The sequence below is a fragment of the Aphelocoma coerulescens genome, chromosome 11 (genome assembly GCF_041296385.1).
Source record: "Aphelocoma coerulescens isolate FSJ_1873_10779 chromosome 11, UR_Acoe_1.0, whole genome shotgun sequence".
Taxonomy (NCBI): Eukaryota; Metazoa; Chordata; class Aves; order Passeriformes; family Corvidae; genus Aphelocoma; species Aphelocoma coerulescens.
The window spans coordinates 20,490,856-20,514,485 of NC_091025.1; the positions used below are offsets into that span (position 1 = coordinate 20,490,856).

The 23,630-nt window shown below is 42.9% G+C and overlaps 1 protein-coding gene across 1 annotated transcript in view; it reads left to right on the forward strand.

Annotated features, from left to right (window-relative positions):
- Window positions 1-7,647: 7,647 nt before the first annotated feature.
- The window catches only part of PEPD (peptidase D), a 144,991-nt gene continuing 129,008 nt past the window's right edge, over window positions 7,648-23,630 (forward strand). Inside the window, exons 1-3 of the mRNA XM_069026486.1 lie at window positions 7,648-7,751; window positions 13,142-13,325; window positions 14,516-14,643. Of these exons, the coding sequence (XP_068882587.1) occupies window positions 7,735-7,751; window positions 13,142-13,325; window positions 14,516-14,643 (329 nt within the window). The 5' untranslated portion in view covers window positions 7,648-7,734. The remainder of the gene's footprint in view (window positions 7,752-13,141; window positions 13,326-14,515; window positions 14,644-23,630) is intronic.

A 23,630-nucleotide genomic window follows, 5' to 3' on the forward strand; every position in this document is an offset into this window, starting at 1 on the left:
AAGGGTTCAGGTAAGTTCATGGTACCACAGGGAACTTGTTGCGGTGTCCTGCAGTGGTAGGGAGGAGAAGGGAGATCCAGCAGGCAGGAATTGTGCAGCAAGACTCCTTTATTTAATTATTTTACAACTCTTTTATAGACTTTTTTCTTCATAGTCTAATTGGTCAAAGGATCAGCCACCCCTTGGGGTGATTGGCTAAAATCCTAAAACATCCATTGTCAAAATATTTTCCTACTGTACTATAAACAAAGCTTTTGCAAGGTCACAGGTGTTCATAGCTTATAGAACTCTACTAATATCTTCCGTGAGAGAGAAAAATATCTCACGGGACTGGAAAGAAGCAAGAAAAAATTCTTGCTAGCAGCATATTTGTATCCACAGAAACTTGCAAGAGAAGTGGTGCTTTCCCATTTTACAAATGGTATATGTTCAAATGTGCAGGCTAGACAAATTTTCTGTAACACAGTCCAGAAGCTTCAGCAGCCACTTCCCACGCTTCTACCGTAGAAGGTGGTGCAAAGCACCTTTGGTTGTGCCCTTCAAAATACTACGAGGGAGCCACTCCTTGTTGTAAAAAGAGGTTGTGCTTTTGAAAGTGAGAAATGCTGAAGAAATAGATCACGAGTAATGTGAAGGAATTTTGTTCTCAGATGTGGTGTCTGCTGTAACTTTGGTGATGCTGTTGGGGAAATGGCTTCAGTGATACTGAGTACATTCATGTCCTAAACCCACTGCTGCAAAATTTCACTACAGTATGCTCATTAAAACTTACTTAGAATAAACAAAAATGTTCATCTATCATACTAACTAGTATCAGTTATAAAAGAGGACATACAGGATAGTGGCTTATCTCTTGTACCTGGCAATTAGCCATGACTGAACTCCACTCATGTCACATTTTTAATGCAGTACAAGTACACCCGACTCTTAGAAAACCAAAAAGGAGCCATGGTGCTGGACACTAGGCAAAGGACACATAGACAGACATGAACTGTGCCTTCCTGGCCTGTGGGTTAGCAAAAAACATAATAATATGAGCAAACAGACTGAAAAATCATTGAGAAGTTTACTTGTACTGAAGCAAACCAATATGCTGCAATATACAAAAACTGATTCTTTCAAGCTGCCAGAGATATTAGAGAAGCATTACAGAGAAATCACATTAGCCAGTGTAGCGGGTTCGGTTTGTAACCGGGCAGAAACACCAATTTAGTGTAGTGGTTTGGTCTAAAATACTCATTGCTGTTTATCTTCTGTGAGATAAGAATTAGGAGAAACGCAAAGCAGGCACTAAACTTGAAAGAATATAAAGAAGTTTATTAACAGACCTAAAAGAAGAAAAAAAAAAATCATACCACACCTTCAGAACACTTCTCCTCCCCCCACCTTTCTCCCTTCTCCCACTGACAATGTAAAAAGACAACCCTTAAGATGTTCAGTCTGTTTACCACTTCCATAATAACCTTGTTCAGTCCATTTAGGAAGAGGAGTCTCTCTTGCCCATGCTATGGAGAAATTAGCACAATGAGACAGCCGCCCGGGTTGGTTCTCTGCTCGCATGTGAGTCCCTTCCCACGACTTGCAGCTTTTCCCACAACTGATTTTGAGGGTCCACACTTGAATTACTGGGGTATAAATTTAAGGTTGAGCCGTTCAGAAACAAAAGTTCTCTTCACCCATCTCTGGGAGCATTTCATCTCTAAGAACAGAGGCCCTCCTCCTTCCCTGGGAGCAAAGGGTCCTCCTCATCTTCATCTCTAGGACTATCTCTGGGAGCATCTCTAGGAACTGAGGTTTTCTCCTTTTTCATTTGGAGCAAAAGGTCCTCATCGCTTCCATCTCTCCCTGTTCAAACTTCTCATGAAATTACAGCTGTGTCAGCATCTGCCTATCTCAGTGCAGGTGCTTTTGCTCACAAGTACAAGTTGAATGCTCCACCCCCCATGCCTTCATGAAATTACAACGGGTACTCTGATGCATCATAGCTTTACAACAGAATTTCAGCTTTAAGCATCTCCTCTTTCTCTTCCCTCAGGTTTTCAGCTCTTCACAGCACTAAAAGGGTTATTCTCACACAGGCCTTGCAGCTGGAATGTCGCTTATCACTGTTGGTCACATGTTCTTTTGCTGGACACAGGGCAGCTTCAGCTGAATCTTGGCCACACTGGAGAGGGGGAGCCGGGCCGCTCCGGCTGCTCACAGCAGGGATGGAGGGAAGGGGGGGTTCCGCAGGTGGGACAGGGCCCGTCGGCTCCAGGATGGCCGTGGCCCGGCCCGGCCTGGCCCGAGCAGGGCCTGGGCTGGGCCCGCCAGCCCCCACACGGGGCCCGCAGCGTCCCAGCACCGGAATCGAGACAGGCCTCTGCCCCCAGGGTTTGTCTGTTCTTAAGTGTGGATCACAGAGGCGTCACAACTTTAAGTGGCTTAAAGAATTGTCCATATTCAAACAGGCCAGCTGATAGGTTCTGTCAGGTCAGGTCACAGAGGAAGCTGTAAGCACCCCTTTGCAAGAACATCACTTCCGGGACTATGCTTGCTAACCCATGACAGCCACTAATTCTTAAAAAAAGTGACAACCCAAACCTCCATAAAAGGAAGCCTTTGAAACACTTTTGATAGCGCTGTTTTAATACATTTTGATGAATAGTAGTTTCTGTGGTAGCAACTTTTAAATACTGGTGGGCAGATTGATTTAAATGAAACAATTACAGTCTATACTAATGAACCTAAAAAAAAACCAACCTCAAAAATTATACATTTTTGTGAAGATCAAACAATAGCTGGAGAAGCTACCTTAGACTGTGTGATCCTTGATGAGCCCATTTTGAATATACTAGATTTTCTTACTCTTAACTGAAAGTCAATGGTGAGAGTAATGAGGCAAGGTAATGCTTTGCCTTTCTTGTCTTTTATAATAATTTAGTTCAAGCAGGCTTTGGGAAAATCACACTTTTATTTCAAGATCCAAAAGATCAATACAGCAGTATACAGTTAGTGCTTGAGGGAAAATTTACTCAAAATCATTTCATGATGAAAATGCCAAAGGCAGATGCTTTTGTTCAATCTGTCGCTTTGAAGGGACCTTGTAATCTTAATTCCACATTAAAAACTTATGGCCATTATGTCAAACAAAGGCAGTGGGGGTCCCTGTAGAATTATTCTATTAAAAAACCCAACAGTATTAATACGTTTTAACATAGCAGTCTGAATAATTACTTTGGACTTACAGCTGATCCTATAACGTATGAAAGACTTTGACTCAAATATGTACAAAATCTATCTGTTTTTCTTTGCTTAGCCCAAGGGCATGCTAGCCAGGAAAACAAAAGAAGCCCGGAGGTCTGGCTGCACCCTCTGATTCAGGTGGCTCCACACACAAAAGGGTAGAGAGTGAGCTCCTCACCCGAGGGAGCTACTCCTGGGCTAGTTGTCAGGCATGCAGGCAGAGGCAAAGAAGGAGAGAGGGGACTCATCATACAGGTTCCATGGGAAGGCTTATTGATCTGAAAGGACTAGGGACAAAGAGCCACAAATGATAAGAGGGTCCAGGGCTTTTATACTGAGGGGTAGAAAGGTGGGGATAATGGTCACAGCCAATGGGATGGGGCAAAAGAGGCGGGGTTGTCAGTGAGGGAGCCAATGGGGATAACACATAGGAGGGATTAGGGGAAGTAACCAATGAGATGGGATGTTGAGGAGTACAGAACTTTCTAGAAGTATGTCCTGGGTCGCAGTGTATTCTATTACCATCCCCATGAGCTGTTGAAATCAGGTGGGGCAGTGTTTCCTTGCCTCCTCCCCCCAGACTATCTTTCTGTTAATGGCCCATCATTGTCCTGCTGCATGACTCAGAGATAACTCCCTCCAGACTATCTTCTGTTAACGAGCCTAATTAACACTTGGCCTCATGACTCATTACTCCATTGTGAGATGCTCCACCCAGAGGGAGGAACCAAGCATCCCATCGTGGATATAATCTGGGACTCTGAACACCAGAGACAACCCTTTCCACTGGATTTCCAGAGGACAGGAGCTACACAGGCACCACTGGACTTTCTGAGGAAGAGCAGACCCCTTTACTACAGGATCACCACTTCAGAGGATTGCAGCCACCATTCTACCAGACTGCTACCACCACCACCCTGCCTAAAAGGGACTCAGGCTGTATCTTGACTCTGTCAGTTTGAACCAGTGTTTTCTTTTAGTTTTTTCCTTTTCTTTAATTTCCCCATTAAATTGTTATTCTGACTTGGTGCCTCCCACTGGTTTGTTTTCAAACTAGTACAAACTAATATATATTTAACTAAGGGAAATGAATATTTACAACTTCATACATAAAACAGGGAGGGGAAAACAAGAACCAATCAACATAGAACATGTAAATAACTGCACCAAGAGGTGATGGGATCTCACCCTAACCACAGGCTTCAAACATTGGTACCTGACTACCAAAGCATGCAGTCTGGAATTTTCCTCCGGGGTCAGAGTGGCTACAGCCACGTGCACTGCCACACTAGCCAGTACTCCCCCATTCAAGTGAAGAAGGTTACAGAGTACTTCAGCCAGCAATGTTCTATCTTCTAAAATTTTGGAGGAATAATCAGCAGAAAACCAAATCAAGTTGAACTTACAAAAATTTTTGTGTTGATAAATCAGCATTTCCCATTATTTCTCTTTTTGTGGTTGCACGCGTGATACAGAAACTTTCTAGATATTCAGAAAATCCATTGAAACTTGTATTGAAATCATATGTCAGGTAAGGATTTACTAGGGAGAGTGACCTTTGTCACTGAGCATTAGACCCGGTTCCCCACTTCATGTCATGGTAGTGGCAGCTCAAGATTTCTTACTGTGGTACCATGTTCTCAGCGCAGCTCTGTGGTCCTTCCTGGCAGTCCCGGATGATTTGGTCTCTCAACAACTGCATTTTTCCAAAGCAGGAGAGAAGTTCAGACACTGCAGCAGTCAGAGAGTATTTAGCTCCAGTATTTCACATCACTCTAGGCTAGAGGGCAGAAGGAGAGGTGATGCTCCCCAAGCGACTGCTGTGAGTACAGCTGCAGCATCCTTCCTTTTCCCCTAGTTCATGTTTGGGCTGCATCTGCCCTTGCTAACTTGAGATTTTATCTATTGTACTCTAAAACCAGGAGCAAATGCCTTGACCTGTATTCACAACAGTTGTGTAATTTTCATGTAATAAAAGGAAGTTTATTAACCTAACATTATTTCTTTTCAGCTGATATAATAGAAGCAATCAGCACTGATGATGCTGAACTCTAAGATCCTGGACAGCAGTATGAAGAGTTAAAATACAGAGGGCTAGTGCAGAATCCCATCACATGTTGCAGTCTTGCATCTCTTGTACATCCAAACTGCTACAGTGGGAATTTTGAAGCTGCCTGAATTGCAAAATCAGGTCTTCAGCAGGAGAGAGGATGTTCTTGATCATGGAGAGAGTCCTGCTGGGAGATCAGTGACAGTAATGGTCAGTCAAACCTTGGTGTAGAGGGACATGTTCTAAATGAAGCCTCTCAGATATTAATGTTTATCCCTCTCCATTGCAGAGTCAATTGCAGCATGGAGAGAATCAGAATTGACTGTGTGTGCAATAAAGCTGGGCTTGCTCCCAGTCTGGCAGCCAGCGTCATTCCTGTGGCTGGCATTTCAAGTATAGCCACCTTGCAAATGAGTTTAAGTTGTGCACAGTGTAGGAGTTTCATTCTTTCAAATCCTGAGACAGAAGAACAGGATATTTCAGGTAATAACATTTTTTTCCCCCCTAATGAATGTAGTCTTATTTCCTGCTGAGATTTAATACACTGCAGGTAACTTCTAAATGTGGTGATTGTTTTTGGAAGGCAGGTAAAATGACCAACAAGGAAATTAAACAGGATAGAGACCCAGAAAACCCATTTTAGAGAGCTGCTACTTCAATGCAGGAGACCTTTACAGAGGGCAAATGCAGGGGTAGGCAAAGGGGAGCAGGAAAGGATGAATGCCCAAAGCCACTAATGACAGTATTTAGAAAAGTGCCTTGCAGACTTTAGTCTTTTCTATCTAGTCCTGAGAGGAGAAGGAAAAGCAAAGTGAGCTTTCCTGCCTCCTCCCAGTGGTTCTGCTGGAGCCTAAGCAGAAGGGAGCCTCTCTAGGGGACTGAAAGCAGTAAAGTATTTCACGACAGTTCATATTAATATTTTTTTTCAGTCTGCAAAAAACTGAAGGAAGTTTCTTGAAATTCAACAATTATTTCTAAAATGGGGCTTTATCCATGAATCTGGACCCCAAGATTGTTACTTGTCAAGTGTGCAGTTCATGAAAGAAACTTTTCATTATGTATTTTGTACTAAAGGTCTCTGACTCTAGGACCTAAAAACATAAAGAGCTAGAGAATGACTACTTTTCTAGTTTTATCAATTTACATGCTCTTATGCAGACTTCCTGAAATCAATCTTTGCCTGTGACTGCCCTGCAGCTCTCACACACCACTCCAGAGCCAGCTGTGCACGAGTAGCTGCAGTTTTCTCGCAACTTCTAAAGGACAATATGACCAAATCAGGAAAAGGGGTATAATTGTGCATGTGTCTTAGTAAAAGTGCACTGATTTTCTGTAACACACCACATGAACTTTAAGATCCATGTATTTTATGATCATACTCTGCCTTCTCACTGCCCTGCATTCCTCTCTTTCCCGAGCGTTTGTGGTGGAAACAGACCCTTCATGTGCAATAGCCAAATATTTCAGATATCACAGTACTTTCTTTTGATATCAGTGCCAGACCAACAGAGCAGTGGCATTACTGAGCAGCCCCAGAGCAAGGACTCACACTTCCTTTGCAGGGAGGGAGGGCTACCTGCTGGAGGGTTACCGAAGAGAGCTGCACTTATCGCTGTTTTATTGCTGCGCACAGCAGCGGACCCTGTACTCACGTCACCGAGCAGAGCTCCAATCTCTCATTCCTTACCTGGTGTTTCATGCTCCTGGTTGCTTTTGCAACTGCATTGAGTTACTTGACATGTGAACCCTGGACTATGATAGTTTCTTCAGGTATCTTGTAATTTTGAAGCAAGAACAAGTAATTTTGAGGCAAGAACAAGTAATTTCGAGTTCTGATGAAATCCGTGTGAATAGGAAAAAACCAGCAGAGTGGGGCGAGCCCAAGGGCTGGCGATGGCTACAGCACACCATGCCCCAAGGCTACTGTTAAACACCTTCTCCACTCCAAAATGCAGGTTGTAAACATTTCTTCCAGGGATTACAGCAGAACTGCACATTAAGTGGATTTCTGAGCAACCGTTTATTTAGGAGAGGTCAGTGGTAGGGCAGCAATCGCTGTGAAAGGTTGTATTTACATTATGTTATATTGGCTTCGAGGGCTGGAGTTCTTTCGTAGAAGCCAGCACACACGGAGAGGGCCGGGACAGCCACAGAGGGTCCCGCACCCCCGCTCAAGGTGTCCCGGTGCGGCGGTAACTCGGCGTGCGGCGGCGCGAGGCGGAGCGGGGCGGGGCGGCCGTGAGGGCAGCGCGGGGCGGCCGTGAGGGCAGCGCGGCCGTGAGGGCAGCGCGGGGCGGGGCGGGGCGGGGCGGCCGTGAGGGCAGCGCGGGGCGGCCGTGAGGGCAGCGCGGGGCGGGACGGGACGGGGCGGGGCGGCCGTGAGGGCAGCGCGGCGGGGCCGCTCCCGCCCCGCGCCGAGGCGCCGCCGCCACGTGACCGCGCAGGGCCGGCGAGGGAACATGGCTGCGGCGGCGGGGTGAGTGCGCGCCGGACCCGGCACCCCCGGCACCCCCGGCACCCCGCTCCCTGCGAGGGGCACGGCCCGGCACGGCGCGGCCGGCGGGGACTCGCGGGGGACCCGCTGGGCCGGGGGTCGGGCAGGCAGGGCATAAGGCTGGCGCCGGGCTGCGTGCGTTGGAGCCGGGGTTCCCCGAAAAGATTTCGGGGTTTGCGCGGGGCGGTGAGAGAGCTGTGAGGGGTCCCACGGGCGGGTCGGCTCGCAGTGCCTCGTCCCTAGCGGTGGGTTATCCTTTAAGTTGTCTTAGGTTTGGAAGTGATGCTTAAAGGTGGCTTGGATTACATAGCACATTCTCCCACATTTTATAGCGAAAGTCAGCCATTTCTTCCAGTGCTGTAAGAAGGTGCCATTACAAGTGTATCAAAACGGAGGGGGCAGTTTCCGTAGTTACCAAGCACGGGTCACGCTGGGGCTGGGCTGTGGCCCGGGGCTCTGGGGGCGGCGCTGCCCTGCGGGTCCCGGCCGGGCCTGGTGTCCCCCAGCGCTGTGCGGGCGTTCCCTGCCCCGCAGCACCTGCCCGGGGCCCCCTGCGCCTGCGAGGTCGGAGGGACATGGAGCGGCGCCGGGACTTCAAGCTGTCAGCTTTACAAGGGGCACTGAGTTGGCCGTGAAGAAAATACCCACTTTATATCTTGAACAGCCGTAGTTGCTTTTACTGTTTGGTTGTATCGCCTATTTCCTCGTGCTGCTGTTATAGCATGGGCCTCTTGCGCTTCACATATGGGATGTGGAAACAGCATTGGAAATTGTTTAGGCTTCACGTTGATGTTGATGAATGTGTTGCTCAAAACAAACAAATAAATAAGGCCCACTCAGTAAATAAGTGATAATTTACTGAAAAGTAGTTTCAGTGGTTTCTCATGTTCATTGAAATCTGGATCCTCTCTGTGGGATCTCAGTAGAACAGAAATGGCAGACCCATGAATCTTCTGCTTAAAAAACCCAGAAGTACAAAAGGTTAACTGAAAAATGGTAGGAAAACCAGAAATAAAATAGGATTTTTGATTACCAGTGTGTTCTGGTGGTTGCTTTACAACACATCCAAAATGTTAGATGGATCATATAGCACCAAAATGTAAGCTCTCTGAAAATACAAAACTTCTGAAATAAGTATTGAAAATCAGCAGCTCCAGGCAAAAGAAAATTATCCTTTAAAGAAACAGATGTAGTTTAATGTTCCTAGCTATATTTCACTCGCAGTATAATAAAATAAAAGAGCTTGTCTGTGAGCTTGGGCCTAAGTGATCATAAAAATTGTATGTGACAGCCAGCAGGAAACTGTCAGCTACTGTGGGAGGCCTTTACCAGACTGAGCAGTGGTTGAATGCTGGTACCAGACTGGAGAAAAAGTGAAGCTGAGCTTCTCTTGTCCTGTTTTGTTCTTGCAAGTATCCACTTTTACACTGGCTAAGGTTTATTTGCAGAAGCTTGCATAACTTCAAAGAGGCATGGACTACAAAGCAATGCTTGTACCAAATACACTTCTTTATCAAATGTGTAACTTTACATGAAAGTTTTGGGTTGAGTTTGTGGCTGGAGATGGAGAGTTCTTGTGCTAACAGAAGAAACCGACCTTAAAAGACTGGCCAATGTGTTGTATTAATTCAATTCTGATAATTCTGCTGAAGCAAGTCGAGAGGAGGCTACAAAGTTGATCAGAGGACTGAAGTGCCTCTCCTGAGAAGACAAGCTGAGAAAATGTGGGCTGTTTAGCCTGGAGAAGGGAAGGTTGTGTGTATACTCAAAGCACCTTCCAGTATCTGAAGGGACTACAGGGAAGCTGGAGAGGGACTGTTCATCAGGAACTGCAGTGATAGGGCAAGGAGTAATGGGTAGAAACTGAAAGAGGGGAAATTTAGGCCAGATATTAGGAAGATATTCTTAACTGTAAGAGTGGTAAGATACTGAAACAGGTTGCCCAGGGAGGTTGTGGATGCCCCAGCTCTGGCAGTGTTCAAAGCCAGGCTGTGCAAGGCCTTGGGCAGCCTGGTCTAGTGGGAGGTGTCCTTGCCCATGACAGGGGCTTGGGATGAGATGATCTTTAAGGTCTGTTCCAACCCATTCTATGATTCTGTGATATGTGTGTCTTGTGGGATATAACTGAGTGATTAGAGATCATGGACCAAAATGAAAAGCTTGTAGTTTCTTCTCTAGAGAGAACTTTGTGGCAGTTTTGTTCCAAGGCAAATAACATAGTTTTACACTGCTTACACTGTAATTGCATGTGTATTTCTAGGGTTTATAAATTTGTGAGGCAGTTACATATGTGTACCCATTCAATTTTTGACAAGTTATTGAACAGCCAGTCCTGTGTGTGACATTTTTTTCTTGTGATCTTGAGTATTATGAGAGTTCTCTTTCCCAATTTTTATTTGCCATGGAAAGCCAGGTGTACAGCCATACACCTTTTTGTAAGACTTGAATTCAGTATTGCCTCTGAAAAGAGCTCTCCGTGTTAGCTGTGGAAAGCTCATGCATGGTTCATGTGTGCCAAGTGACTGGACCTCTTCAGGCAAAGCAGCACCTGTGGTGTTCTGCCATGTTGTCAGTCCATCCATGCAGGTGCCATCTGGGTGGTTGCAGGAGGAAAAAAGAGAACAAGAGCTGTGGAGGAAGCAAACTCCTCTAAGCTGAATATTCTCTCTAAAACCTAGCTGGTTTTCTCTGCAGAATTCTAGTTGTGAAGGTAGGTGTATTGCCTGGCAAGCTCCTGCTGTCTGAGGTATGAGTTAACATGGGTGCTCAGCAGAGAACCTGAGAAAAGAGCAGGAGTTGCAGCAACACTCAGCCCAGCCCTCGGGCCCTGCAGCCCTTTCTGCAGGGTCCAGCCTGCTCTGTTGTTGTGATTTCTGCAGCAGCCTTAAAACAGGGACCAAGGCCATGCCCCTAAAGAAACTGTGCCAGGCTAAAACAACTGCAGAGGCCATGTTCTGCTGTGGATTTATACTGTGGCATCATATCAGACAAGGAAGGTGGGATCTGTTATGTCCAAGGAAGAACATGCTTTCACTTAGAGAAAACGTGCAGAAGAACTTTCATTTTGCACTAGAATGCACTTTAGCTTTAGCATTAAGATCCCAGTAAAAAGCACACTTAAAGTGGCTTAGTAAAACTACTGGTAGGAATTGCTGCCTGACATAATTATTTCTCCTTGATTCTCATGTGGATTGTCAAAGGTTTTAAGTGTAATAAAAGCATTAATAGTAGACTTAAGGGAGATAAAAATGTGCCTTTGTAGCTGCTTCCTATGAGCTCCAGAGGGTAGGAATAGGCCTGGAGGAGAGAGGTCAGAGTTCTCTCTTCTTTTCTTTTTTTTTTAAATCACAGAAGAAGATCCCCAAACTTGTGAAGCAAGTAAACTTGCAATGAAGGTGACTTTTTTCCTTCCTTTGAAGCAAAACATGAGACAGGCTGTGCTACAACCTCTGCCTGTTTGTTTTTTTTTTTTTAAATCAGCAGATACAAAAATCTAAGAGCAACATATGGTATAAGGGTATCTGATGATGTTCTCTCCTCCCTTTTATAAATGTCCCTTAAGGTGAGCATATGATTTCTAGGCCCTTGCATGTACTTCAAGAGATGATCATGCTTGGAGAACAGCGTTTTCAGCCTCTTGTACATTGCTGAATTACTGAGCCACAGCTTTGTACCTGGAAAGCCTTGCCTCTTTTTAGTTTAAGGTTCGCTATCTGACTCAAAACTTCTGGTAGCTTTTGCTAGGATTTTATGAACTTGCTTCCTTCTTCCTATGGGCATGGGTACCCCAAAACAAAAGCTTGTGCTGTTCTTCTGGGCTATGTGGATGTGCTGCAGTAGGTAGACTGCAGCCCTTCTGATGATCACCTGCCTTGGTGCTGGGTTGTCAGGTGTATGTGGGGAGGAATAAAAATAAACACATTTGGGTTTTGTGCACCATCAGCTGAACTTCTAAGCAGATAATTTGAAAATTGGATTAGCAAGAGCAGTCTTTTCCCATCTAAAATTACTTACGCTGTTATATCAAGTAGTTATAAGCAAGTAAAATATAATATTTTATTAGCTCTTTTATGCTGTGTCTGCAGTAAGAAATTATAGCGTTTACATTTCTGAGGTTGATAAAGTCTTGTAGGAGGTTATGCAGCTATAAATCAAAGGTTACCTTTCAGATTGCCTATGAAAGCTATATAATAATTAAGATGTGGAGCTTTGCTCCTCTGAGGTTAAGTCCTTTGGTGGTTGGTTCATTTCTTGTCATCTTAACATAGTACCAAGTTAACTGCACCCTTCTGGCATCTCCTGTAAAGCATAGCTGATAGAAAGTGACCATCCAGTCAGTCTTGGAGAAGCTGAGATTGAGGGACAAACTGGACTTAAATCACAGGATTTTATGAATAAATTTTATTGATCATCTCTAATACTGAAGCTCCAAAGCACAGCTTTGCTATATTAAGCATAAAAACCCACCCCCAAAACAAACTGCTTTTAGATTCTTCTTGTATCATCTGGTTAAACTCCTCCCTTTGCTTCATATCCTACAAAAGCTATGGTGTTTCTACTGGTAAAGCTCCAAAAAGTGCACTTATGGATCTGAAACAAATGTGAATGAATCAGCCATATAGTCTTGAAGTACTTTCAACATCTGAAATTACTTAATAACAGCAAGCTCTCTGGTTTTAAACTGTATTCTCACAGCTGCAGCTCCGTTGAGTACAATCTTTCAGAAACTTTCTGGGCTGCCTCAGCACATTTGAGCTGCCTTAGGGACAAGTGGTGGTACCCAGTACATGCTCCTGTGGCCATGTGTTTGTGTTCAGTCACCTGCTGAAGCTGCTTATGTGCATGCAAGAATAAACACACATACATAGAAAAGAGATTGGCAGATCCTGTGTGAGTATGGGAAATGCTGTTGTCCTGTGTCTGCTATCCATCATCTTTTCTCTCCACTCCCTGTTTCAGCTACTGAAAGTTTTCCAGAAGGACTTGCTGAAGTTTGCTAGACTTAATGTAAACTTCCACTTCTGTTTTCAGCAACTCAGAACTAATTTTCTTCCCTCCTGCTTTGCCTCTCCTCAGCTGACACAGGCTGTAGTCACTTTGTGTTGTGTTGCCTACAGGGATGTAATGAGTCACGTGCTGTGGGTTGTAGCTGCAGCCAGCCATGTCTGCTGTTGCCATCTTTTTCCTTTGGTACTTGTGTGAGCAGTGTTTGATGGCTGCTTGCGAGCCATGCATGTGTACGACCTCTCTTCTCCTTAAGTGATGAGCCTCTTGTTAGTAGCGTTGAACTAAACTAAAATAATGAACATCGTGCATCTAAATTGTGCTAACCACTGTCTTTGCCATTGTCAATTAAAAAAAATCTCTTCTAGACCCTCCTTTTGGCTGGGGAATGAGACTTTGAAAGTGCCTGTAGCGCTCTTTGCCTTGAACAGAAGACGACTGTGTGAACGCCTGAGACAGAATAAGGATGTCCAGAAGAATTCAATTGTTGTGCTGCAGGGTGGAGAAGAAACCCAGAGATACTGCACTGATACTGGTATCGTGTTTCGTCAGGTAAGAGCTGAATCAAAACTTCAAATTGAGAAACTCTCTTCAACTGCATGAATTTTTAAATTATTTAAAATTCTTTTCCCTTTATCTCTCAGATGTGCATTGTCTTGCTTCACTTAAATAATTGGGCTTCTTTATAGCATTGCTTCTTCAGCTTTGAGTTGTTCTCACTTTCATTGCTTTAGTGCAGGCTCATCTGGTTTAAAGGGCCTAAACCTGTTTAAGGCCTTACTGCTCATGAGTGTTTGAATCTAACCTTGAAGACAGCAGTGGAATATTTTTTCATTCTTTCAATCTTGTCTGCGACAGAAACAACAACCTAATCTGAGTTAATTAATAGAAAAGTATATTTATGGTTTTATAAAACAGCGGCCTACCTCTTGGAATTTACAATGTGTCTTCTTAAATTAGACTCTTATGTGCCCATGTGTTCTTCTGTCACAAATAGAGCTTAACAAGTTCTGGGGATGTTGGTGTAAAAGAACTCAAATGATGGATATCCCATATCCTGCATGGTTTCTGCAGCACTTTGTTTTGTGAATTTAATCGAGCTGTTGTATGTTATGAAGAAACAAACTCAGTAAATTCTACTTTAGATAGTGCATATCTTAATGTAGTTATTAGTCTGGTTTTAGAGGAGAGGCACCTTTCAGGGCACTAGAGCATATGTCTGTCCTTCCCAAACTTAAATCCTGTGTTGTTAGGTGTTTTGTTGTTTGCTTGCTTGTTCTTAAAATAACTCTTGGCTAAGGGCTGTTCCTAGTGCAGCTTCCTCTTCTCTAGGGAAGGCTGGATTTTCACTTCAGCACTCTGCTATTGCAACCCAATGAAGCTGCACTCTGCTTTTGCCTTGTCTCTTGTGACGTGATTGTTTCTCCCTGATAATACATTCCCTAATTCTAAATTGGAAGAATGTATTTTAATGTGTAGTGTGTGTTTATTGTGCTGAGTTAACCTGCTTATGGTAGCTTATTAATCTCTGATCCTTTCCAGTTGCCAACAAAGAGATTTGTATTCTAACCTAAAACTAAACAGTCTGAAAAGGTTTAGACCTAAACCCCTTCTTCCCCTCCAAAAGCAAGAGAGACCTCTTCCAGATATGTAGAAATAGAAATTAATATGTACTGTAGTGCATTTTTAGAGCTGGTAGAGGTGAGGTCTTTCTTCTAAGAATATATTTTGTTTTAACCTAGGAATCTTACTTTCACTGGACTTTTGGAGTAACTGAAGCAGGCTGCTTTGGAGCAGTAGATGTTGATACTGGAAGATGTATGCTTTTTGTTCCACAACTCCCTGAAAGCTATGCTGTTTGGATGGGAAAGTAAGACCTATCTTTTAACTACATTCCAGTGTATCTGAGTACTTCATTGGATGTAACTGTCTGTAGAGCTCCAGTGCTATGTCATTTAATCAGGTTCTACCAAATAATGCAGTGTGAATGATATGTACATAGAGTGATACATACAGAGATACAAAACATGATCAGTTGATAGTGATCATCTGATATGGAATGATCTGCCACCGTTTGGGAAACAGTACCCTTAGAATTGGAACCCATGAATCTCATGGTATCTCTGAGAGGAAGGTGAACCATAAAGAAAAGTCAGTATCTTGTGTTAAGCCCAAGGAAGATAAATAATAAAGCAGGCTTTTTCAAGCTGCTTTGCCAGTTTGCAGCAGCCTTAGCTAATGAAGCTTTTTGAATGGCTAAGATAGTTTATCCTCTCTGATATATTTTTTTAAAATGAACTCACAGACTGGGAAATGTGATTTTAGTGCTATTCTATGAGTATGCCATAAACATCTCTCCATCCACCTGGGTAGTAAATACTGCACAGTGCCACAGTAGTGGAGGAATTGATTTATTTATGCATTCATTTATTTTCTCAGTCTTAATTGTATTTATACCCTCTACCAAACTGTAAATTTTTTTTATCAGTTACATTGTCTCAGAGCACTGGATTGCTTCTAATTTACACTTTTGATAAGATGCTTCACTTCTAATTGAAGCTATCACTTATATTTAATGCTAATTTTGGGAAAAGGAAAACAGTTGTAACTGATCCCATGTGTTGAACTGTGCCAGACCATATGGTAGGGCATGGCTGCTGTCTTCTCAGAGAGCTTACATGAATATCACTGTCTCAGACCTGTCTGGGGGCTGAAATGGTGATGGCATAAAAATCTGCATACCGCTGTCTGAAATATTTTAGCTGCAAGCCGCACCTGTCTGGGATGGCAGGTTCTGTAACCCCCATGTGTACTCTCAAATCTGTTCCCACTTGGTGCTTGTTCCCACTTACAAAGTTTTTTCCTACCTTAAGTTCTCTTTTGCTAGTTCAAAACAGCTATTTCATACCTGCACTAATTGTGCCTAATCTAAAAAAGCTTAAAAATATTACTGAAATTTTAGCATCTCATTTTGCAATCTCAAGCAAAATATTATGGTGTTTATAATTAGTGGCCTTCTTGATTTGTTTGTGCAGTGTGGATACAAATATGCTGCTAGCAAGAATTTTTTCTTGCTTCTTTCCAGTCCCGTGAGATATTTTTCTCTCTCACGGAAGATATTAGTAGAGTTCTATAAGCTATGAACACCTGTGACCTTGCAAAAGCTTTGTTTATAGTACAGTAGGAAAATATTTTGACAATGGATGTTTTAGGATTTTAGCCAATCACCCCAAGGGGTGGCTGATCCTTTGACCAATTAGACTATGAAGAAAAAAGTCTATAAAAGAGTTGTAAAATAATTAAATAAAGGAGTCTTGCTGCACAATTCCTGCCTGCTGGATCTCCCTTCTCCTCCCTACCACTGCAGGATACCACAACAGTGCAGCACTTGTTATCTGTCCATTTGCAGAATTACACGTCTAGTTAAAAGTGGTTTATTGTCGTTGTGTCCTCTTGCAGAGTATAACAAATGGTCTTTGTTGTTTTCTAAATTCTTCTCCTTACCCTTCCTGAATCCCTCTGTTTTAATCTTGTTTTCTCTTCTGTCAGCCGTGGTCATGTACTTTTTCTGCTTGTCAGAAGGGGGATGGATGAATAACTCCTTTGTGAGTCAGTAGCGGTTCTGCTTCGTAACTTGGTTGGCAGTGGGTACTGCACACAGCTAGGGATTGTGTTCCTTCCCAGAAGATTCAATTTTAAGTCAAAATTAGCACTGAAAGAAACACAAGTAAGTATGCCTTCCATCCACTGCAGTTTATCTACTGCAGTTTGCCTTGGAAGTGCTTACTGCTGTACCTGTGGAAGGTGCTATCTACCCACTGAAGAAACAGTCATTTACTATCAGGGAAGCAGAAATCAGTGTAATGTGTTGCGTGGTATTTGTGAGGTTGGTGTCTTACAGAGGTCTGCAGCTGGTCTGCTAGTTCATAGCACAGGATGGAGTTGCTTTGCCCGGTGTTTATACTGCTTTCTATTTAAGACAGATGTGGGAATCTGTGAATTTAGGCAGAAACACATTCTCTAAAAATTAATGCAAAAGGCTCTTTACTGTTATACCTTCACTTCTGAAGAACACATATTTGAGTTGCTTTTGAAGCATAGCATGGATAATGTGTCCTTCAGAGGGGTTAATCTTTTTACCTTGAAGTAATACAAAAATGGGTCTTTTTGACTCCATTCAGATTGCAGTCTTAGTTTGGCCAAAGCTAGTGCAGTGTCTGAGAGTGTTTAGCTTGGAGATCAGCAGACCATAAGTTTACAAATGAGACCATGAACACTGCAATTTTTCCAGCCTCACCACTGCACTTGTTTTTATGAGTGGTGCTGACTGCTGAGGTGGTGACTGGGAGCTCTGCAGAACAGGTGGACATGGAGATGGGCTGGGGTGAGCTCACAGACCTGCACTAAGCAGTACTGGTGTTGAGGGTGACTACCACTGTGTAAGTGTTACCGATCTCGTAGGGCTTCATGCTGAATGTGTCTGCTCTGAAGATTTGTAAATAGTTGTAAGGTTACCTTTCAGAAGTCCTTCAAGCTAAAAGAACCTCCTCTGCGTTTTTTAAAGGAAGATTTAATTTAACTCGCAGACTATGGACCTTCTCCAAAAAATCCACAGCCTTTTAAGGTGGCAGTTGCAGAATTGTTATGAGGGTAGTTGGAGGACTGGTGGTCCTGTGTTCATGGAAGGGATCGCAACAACGTTGCTCTGTTTTTAAATTATGGGTGTGGGCATTTCTCCAGATGCTGGGCCAGCCAATTTCTTACTTGTTGGCTGGAAAAACCAACCAGTAAGAGAAGCACTTTGCCTGTCTCTTGACTTGTACCTCTGCCCCTGTCCCTCCGTTATTTGTAAGGCAGACACACAGACTCTGAGAGTGACTCTGAGCTTAGTGGGTGGCTTTTCTGCTCCAGAATATTTTTCTATTTTTAACTTTAGAAGAAAGAGTTTAAGAAATGAGTCCAGTAATACAGGATTGTGAAGGCTTCAGAAGTGTAACTGTTTTGTAAATGCCCCTCTTTCTTGGTACAGTCTTACCTAGTCAAGTTTGTGGTGCAAGAAAGCTGTTAGCAATCATTTCTGTTCCTAGAAAGCATTGAGTTGGTATGACTGCATGTCTTCACAAAGACTTCAATTTTGCTAATAAATGCTGCACCTGCTATTTACCTCCTTAATTATAAATGACAGTACTAGTCAGTGTGCTGATTAAAGGTATTTTATAAAGTAAAACATGCTGTACAGCATCTGCTTTATGTGGAGAGCATGCCAAAATAACTTAATATCCTTTGCACATAGAGTGTTTTTAATGGAAGACAAAAAATATTTAACCATTTCATGCTCTAACATTTGAAGTACATATTAAATGTATTAATGGCTTCGAACAGTAAAATAGTATTGTGGTGCCTAATTTCCTGTGCAATTTCCTGTGCTTTCTCTGAAGCTCTGCTGGATGATTGGTAAGTATTGCAGCTTTAATCCAGCATTGCACCCACTATAAGTAATGTTTTTCCATTAATTTGACTGAAAGTTGTCTCTGTGTTCAAAGTTGAACCTTGGAGTAGCACTTGGAGCTGCAAATTTATTTCTGTGACCTAATGAAGCTCTTTAAAACACTGTCATAAATTTTAAGTAGGTTACAACCTAAATCAACCTTTGGTTTTGGTGATTTCACTTGACTGACATTGGCAAAGCTGAGTAGTTTTACTGCCTTTTGAAAAAAGTACAGAAGTATATGGTTGGGGTTTTTTGTTTGTTCGCTTTTTTCCCCTTAGCACTTTTGTAAAAGAAAGTAGCCTCTCAGTCTGTGGGGGCTTTTACCTTTCTTTTCTTAGAGACTTTTTGTGACTGTGAAAATTAGAAGCTAAGAAATTGATTTCTTGATCTCTTCTTCTTAATGGAGATTGGTGAGATTTTGTGGCATTTGTATTTTGAATAACTGTGAGTATTAAGTTGTGCACAGCATGGTATGTTTATGTGACTGTATCATGGCGACGGAGACGGGTGCACTAATTCCTCTTGGTGTGGCAATGAGACTGCAAGGTGTGTGGAAGGGAAGCTGACAGTGGAGACAGCTCTTTGGAAAGATAGTGCAGTGTGTGGGGGGTTATAGGGAATGAACTGCAGATTACCTTAATTGCTCTTCTTGATGTACATTTTGCAGGAGTGAAGGATGTCTTCTACAGGAGTTTTATTAATGTGGAGCATACAGGTCCTCTTATCTACAGCCTGCTCCAGAGCAGGCTGTGTTCTTTGGTTTTACCTTCCAAACTGATTTGCCATCTCCTGCTATTTTTTATTGTAATTTTTTCTCTAAAATGAAATACGCTTTTCTTTTTCTGTGTCTTTCAGTTTGGTCTTTTACTGTAATTTTTGCCTTCCCAGTACCCACTGAATCTTTATTTTGCTTTTTAAAAAAACCCCTAGGTTTTAATCACTTTAGGTCATCTTCTACTGTTCTGTACCAATTAGCATTGCAGTTTATCTGAAAGGTTTGTTACCATCTGGAAATGTCCTCTGTGGATCTCAAACATACTCAGTTCTGCTTCTCTTTCTGAGTAGTGTCAGAACTAATTTCAATCTTTCCACTATCCCACTAATCAAGACTTGCAGTCCATTTCTGTTTATTGCTTTAACTTCTGGGAACATCAGTCTAAATTGACACAGCACTTTTCAGTGGCAGTTGGAGGGTTTCCCACCCCGGGGAATGCTCATCTTTTTATCTATTTATTTATTTTTATTTTCTGCTTTAGGCTTTTCCATTTTTTATTATGACTAGTCATTTGGTTTCAGGTTACATTGTAGTGTTTCTGTCCAAGCCAATTTGAGTTGATTTTGGAAAGTAAACAGTCTTGAGAAAGATTTTTGTCAAATATTTTACTATTATTCAGATAGAACATCTGTTGCTTTACCCTTCATCTGATCCTTTCAAAACTGCACAATAAAGCTGGGCTTTTGATTGACGAGACTTACTTGTGTAATTCTCCAGGCTGCTTATTTTCCATGATTCCAGTTCTCTCCCTGGTACAGTGATTTCCATTTCTTGTCCCCCATTCATTTATTATTGTATGTTACAGAATCACAGAATGGCTTGGGTTGGAAGGGACCTTCAAGGTCATTGAGTTCCAACCCCCCACCATGGGCAGGGACACCTTCCACTGTCCCAGGTTGCTCACAGCCCCATCCAGCCTGACCTTGGACGCTTCCAGGGATGGGGCAGCCACAGCTCTGGGCAACCTGTGCCAGGAACTCAGCACCCACACAGGGAGGAATTTCTTCCCAGTATCCCATCTAGCCCTGCCCTCTGTCAGTTGGAAGCCATTCCCCCTTGTCCTGTCACTCCAGGCTCTTGTAAGTAGACTTTCTCCATCTTTCTTGTTGATCCTTCAGGCACTGGAAGGCTGCAGTTAAGTCTCCCTGAAGCTTCTCCCCTGCAGGCTGAACAATCCCAGTTGTCCCAGCCCTCTGATCATGCTGCTGCCTCCTCTGGACTCTCTCCAGCAGCTCTGCAGGTGGGGTCTCACCTGAGTGGGGCAGAGTGGAAGAATTCCACCATGCTCTGCTGCCCACACTGGGGAGTCAGCCCAGGGCACAGGGGTTTCTGGGTCCCAGCACACACAGCTGGGGTAGGGCCAGCCCTCACCTCACCCACCAGCATCCCCAAGTCCTTCTCCCAGGGCTGCTCTTGACCTGTTCATTCCCAGCCTGGATTGGTCCCGAGGATTGCCCCAACACAGATGCAGCTCCAGCACTTGGTCTTGTTAAACCTCGTGAGAATCCCACGGGCCTGCTGCCCAATTTCTCTGTGGATAAAAACTACATTTTCAGTATAATTAATGTCTGGATTGCTCTTGCTGCTTTACTGACAATTATTTTCTCTAAAAGCACTGATCAAATGCTCAGACTTCTCAAATGCTCATTTTAGTCATTGTCCCAGTATTCTCATTGTCCACAAGCCTTGCTTGGTCTGGGAGGAATGTGCGTTGTTTTTATGACTTTTACTTCAGTAATTATTTTTATAAATCTTTGCTTTCTTACTGCTTTCTTCAACACCTTAAGCTTCTTGTTGAGAAGGCTTGAAACCATAATAGCAATTTGTATCAGTCCATTGATTGGCCATCTCTACCAGCATACACCTTTAAGTGAATGCTCGAGTGTTAAAAGTGCTTCTTTTTCCTCTCCTCTTTTTGATTCAGGCATATTGAGAAAAGAACCAGCACTAAGCAAATCTGTTTGATGATGCTCTACCCGAGTTTTTTAATATCCGGATGTGGCTTCAAACCCCAGAATGAGATAGCATGTCTCATTCCTGTGGTGTGACAGGGAATGTTGATAACTCCCACCAGGCATTTCTTATTTTATACTTTATGTAATGTGCTACCAGGAGTACTGAGTTCAGTGATAGAAACTCCTGATAACATTTTGAAGTATCAGAGAATCTAAGGGGGTTTTTTTATCAGATGTGCCCTGTGTTTTTCTACAAAATACCTGCTGCTGGTAGGAAGGTGAGCTGCAGCAAAAGAAATGTCCATGGGGGTTTGCAGCAGTGCTCCAACAAGACTCTGCACCTCCACACTGCCTTCTGCTGTGCCACTGCCTGGCCTGAGGGCAGAGCTCTCCTTCTTGTTGCCCTGCATTTGGGAAGGTGCTTCAGTGAAAAAAATCTCAAGTGAAATACCTACAGTGGTTCCTCTATTCTTGCACTTCTAAAATTCCACGTTCTTAGCTCTTGATGTTAACTGTTTTCCTTATGTTTTTTATTCCCTGTGACCTCTGTGCTCAGGAAGGACTCTCTGAAAGAGTGTGGTCTCTGTTGATAAACAGAAAAGAAAAAACAAACCCAACTGTTCTGTTAAAATATGTTAGAGAAATGTATCATTAGTATTAATGCTTCTTAAAAGCTAAATGTGATTGTAAAGCAGGCAGACTGTGTTTTACTGCTGTGTACCCCTTGCTGGAGGTCTGGCAGTCAGAGCAGGTAGCCACAACCCCAGTCCTGGGGGACACCAGATACTTCTTTGTCTGGCAGGGGCAACGTGATGTAGTGGATAGGGCACTGTGTACAAGGGTAGGTTTTATCTTTTCTTTGTGCCCATTGAGTTGTGTCAAGTTCATTTAATTTCTTTGTGGTTTAGCTTTCCTTACAAGTTGTAAAATGGGAATGTTATCATCCCCTTCCTTCTTAAAGCTGTTCAGGTCATCCAATGCTGCTGTAAAAATCAGTGCTGCTTCGTCTCCTTCTCTTACTGATTAATATGGGAGCTGTGAGACATGCTACTCACATTCCAGAGCTTGCTATAGTACTTTCTTGTGGGATATTAGGTATTACTTGTTTCCCCTCTAATATTGGTGCTTTTCCAAAGTACAGGCAGAACATCTGCTACTGACATATTCGGTAGGTAACTTTCTTTGTTAAGAAGCTTGAATTGAGACCAGTGTTTGAGTGGAACACTTTCTATATAGTGACCTAGAAATTACACTTAATATCTTAACCACTATAATTCTTGTGCTCTTTTTACTTGAGAAGAGAGCTTTCTAATGAGTATTTGTCATCAGTTTAATGCTACAAGACTATCTTTTGGGGATTTCAGTGTGTAAACATTTCCTTAGTCACATTTCTCTCTGTATAGAGCCCTTGACTCCAAGGAAGAATTTTATTTGCAGAGAGAAATAAAGCAAAGGTTACCAACTGCAAGTTTTCTGTGTTTTTGTCAGGTAGCTCTTGATAGTATCTCTTAAATGTCTAATTGAGACACTGCTGCTTGAGGTAGAATTTATAGAAAGTCTAAAGAACTGTTCATCTTTTGGGAATACCTGTAGTGGGAATAACTGAGCAGGAGCAGTGAGACTGTGTACTTGAAGCAGGTGAAATCAGTAGGTCAGTGTTTGGCTTTTACTCGCACTAACTGTGACATTCTCCTCGATACTTTATTTCAGATATCCTAAGCCCAATGGCCTGTATTCTTGCTCCGAGCTATTCTGATTCTGCATGATCTGTGTGTAGCACTGGGAAGTCCAGTATCACATACCCAGCACCTTGTGTCCAGATTCATGCTTGTGGACTCTACTATTCTGCCCCTCAGACAGATGGGGCTTCTCTTACAGTCCTGCTTGTTTTCCAGTCAGATCAGGTTCAGTTGTCATCTTCAGCTTGATTTCTTTTAAAGTCCATTATTTTCTCAGAATCCATCTTACTGTCAACTGTATCAAAAGGAGCAAGGAGTCTGATTTTCCATGTGTACAGGTAGTTTTGGCTTTCAAAGAACGTAGCAGCAATCTAGAGAATTGTGGAAAGGGAGTACCATTAAGGTAGTCAAAACATTGCTGGAGGCTGTCTGTGATACCAGCAAGCCCGTTAGTACTGTTTTGTTTTAAATCTAGCTTGATGCCTTTTAATCTTGTTTGAGATAGTGAAATTCCTTTGGAATATAAAGGTGATGGCATTTTTTTGGACAAAATCAGGAACATCTGCTGGTGTCTTGTAAAGTGTGCTGTGTTGTTCTTCCTAGCAGTTCTTGACACTCTCTTGTTTGGTTAATGCTTTGCCATCTGTTAACTTGATGATATTGTAATGAGAAGGGAGTTTATTGGTTAATCTCTGACAGCATTAAAACATTGCTTTTGCATCCCTTTTCGCCTTAACATTTTCTAATGTATTTCTATTCTTCTGCTTTAAATTTTGCCAAGGTTGTTATTCTGTGTCTGCAGTCTCTCTGAAACTTGTACTCTGCTTTAAGCTCATTCTAGCAAGGACTGAGAAATGAGTTGTTGACTGTGTAAAGCTTCAGTTGCTGAAGATTATGCTTGCCCAATTTTCTCCTTGTGCATGTGCTTTCCCTTATTTAAGTGAGGAAAAATGTGAT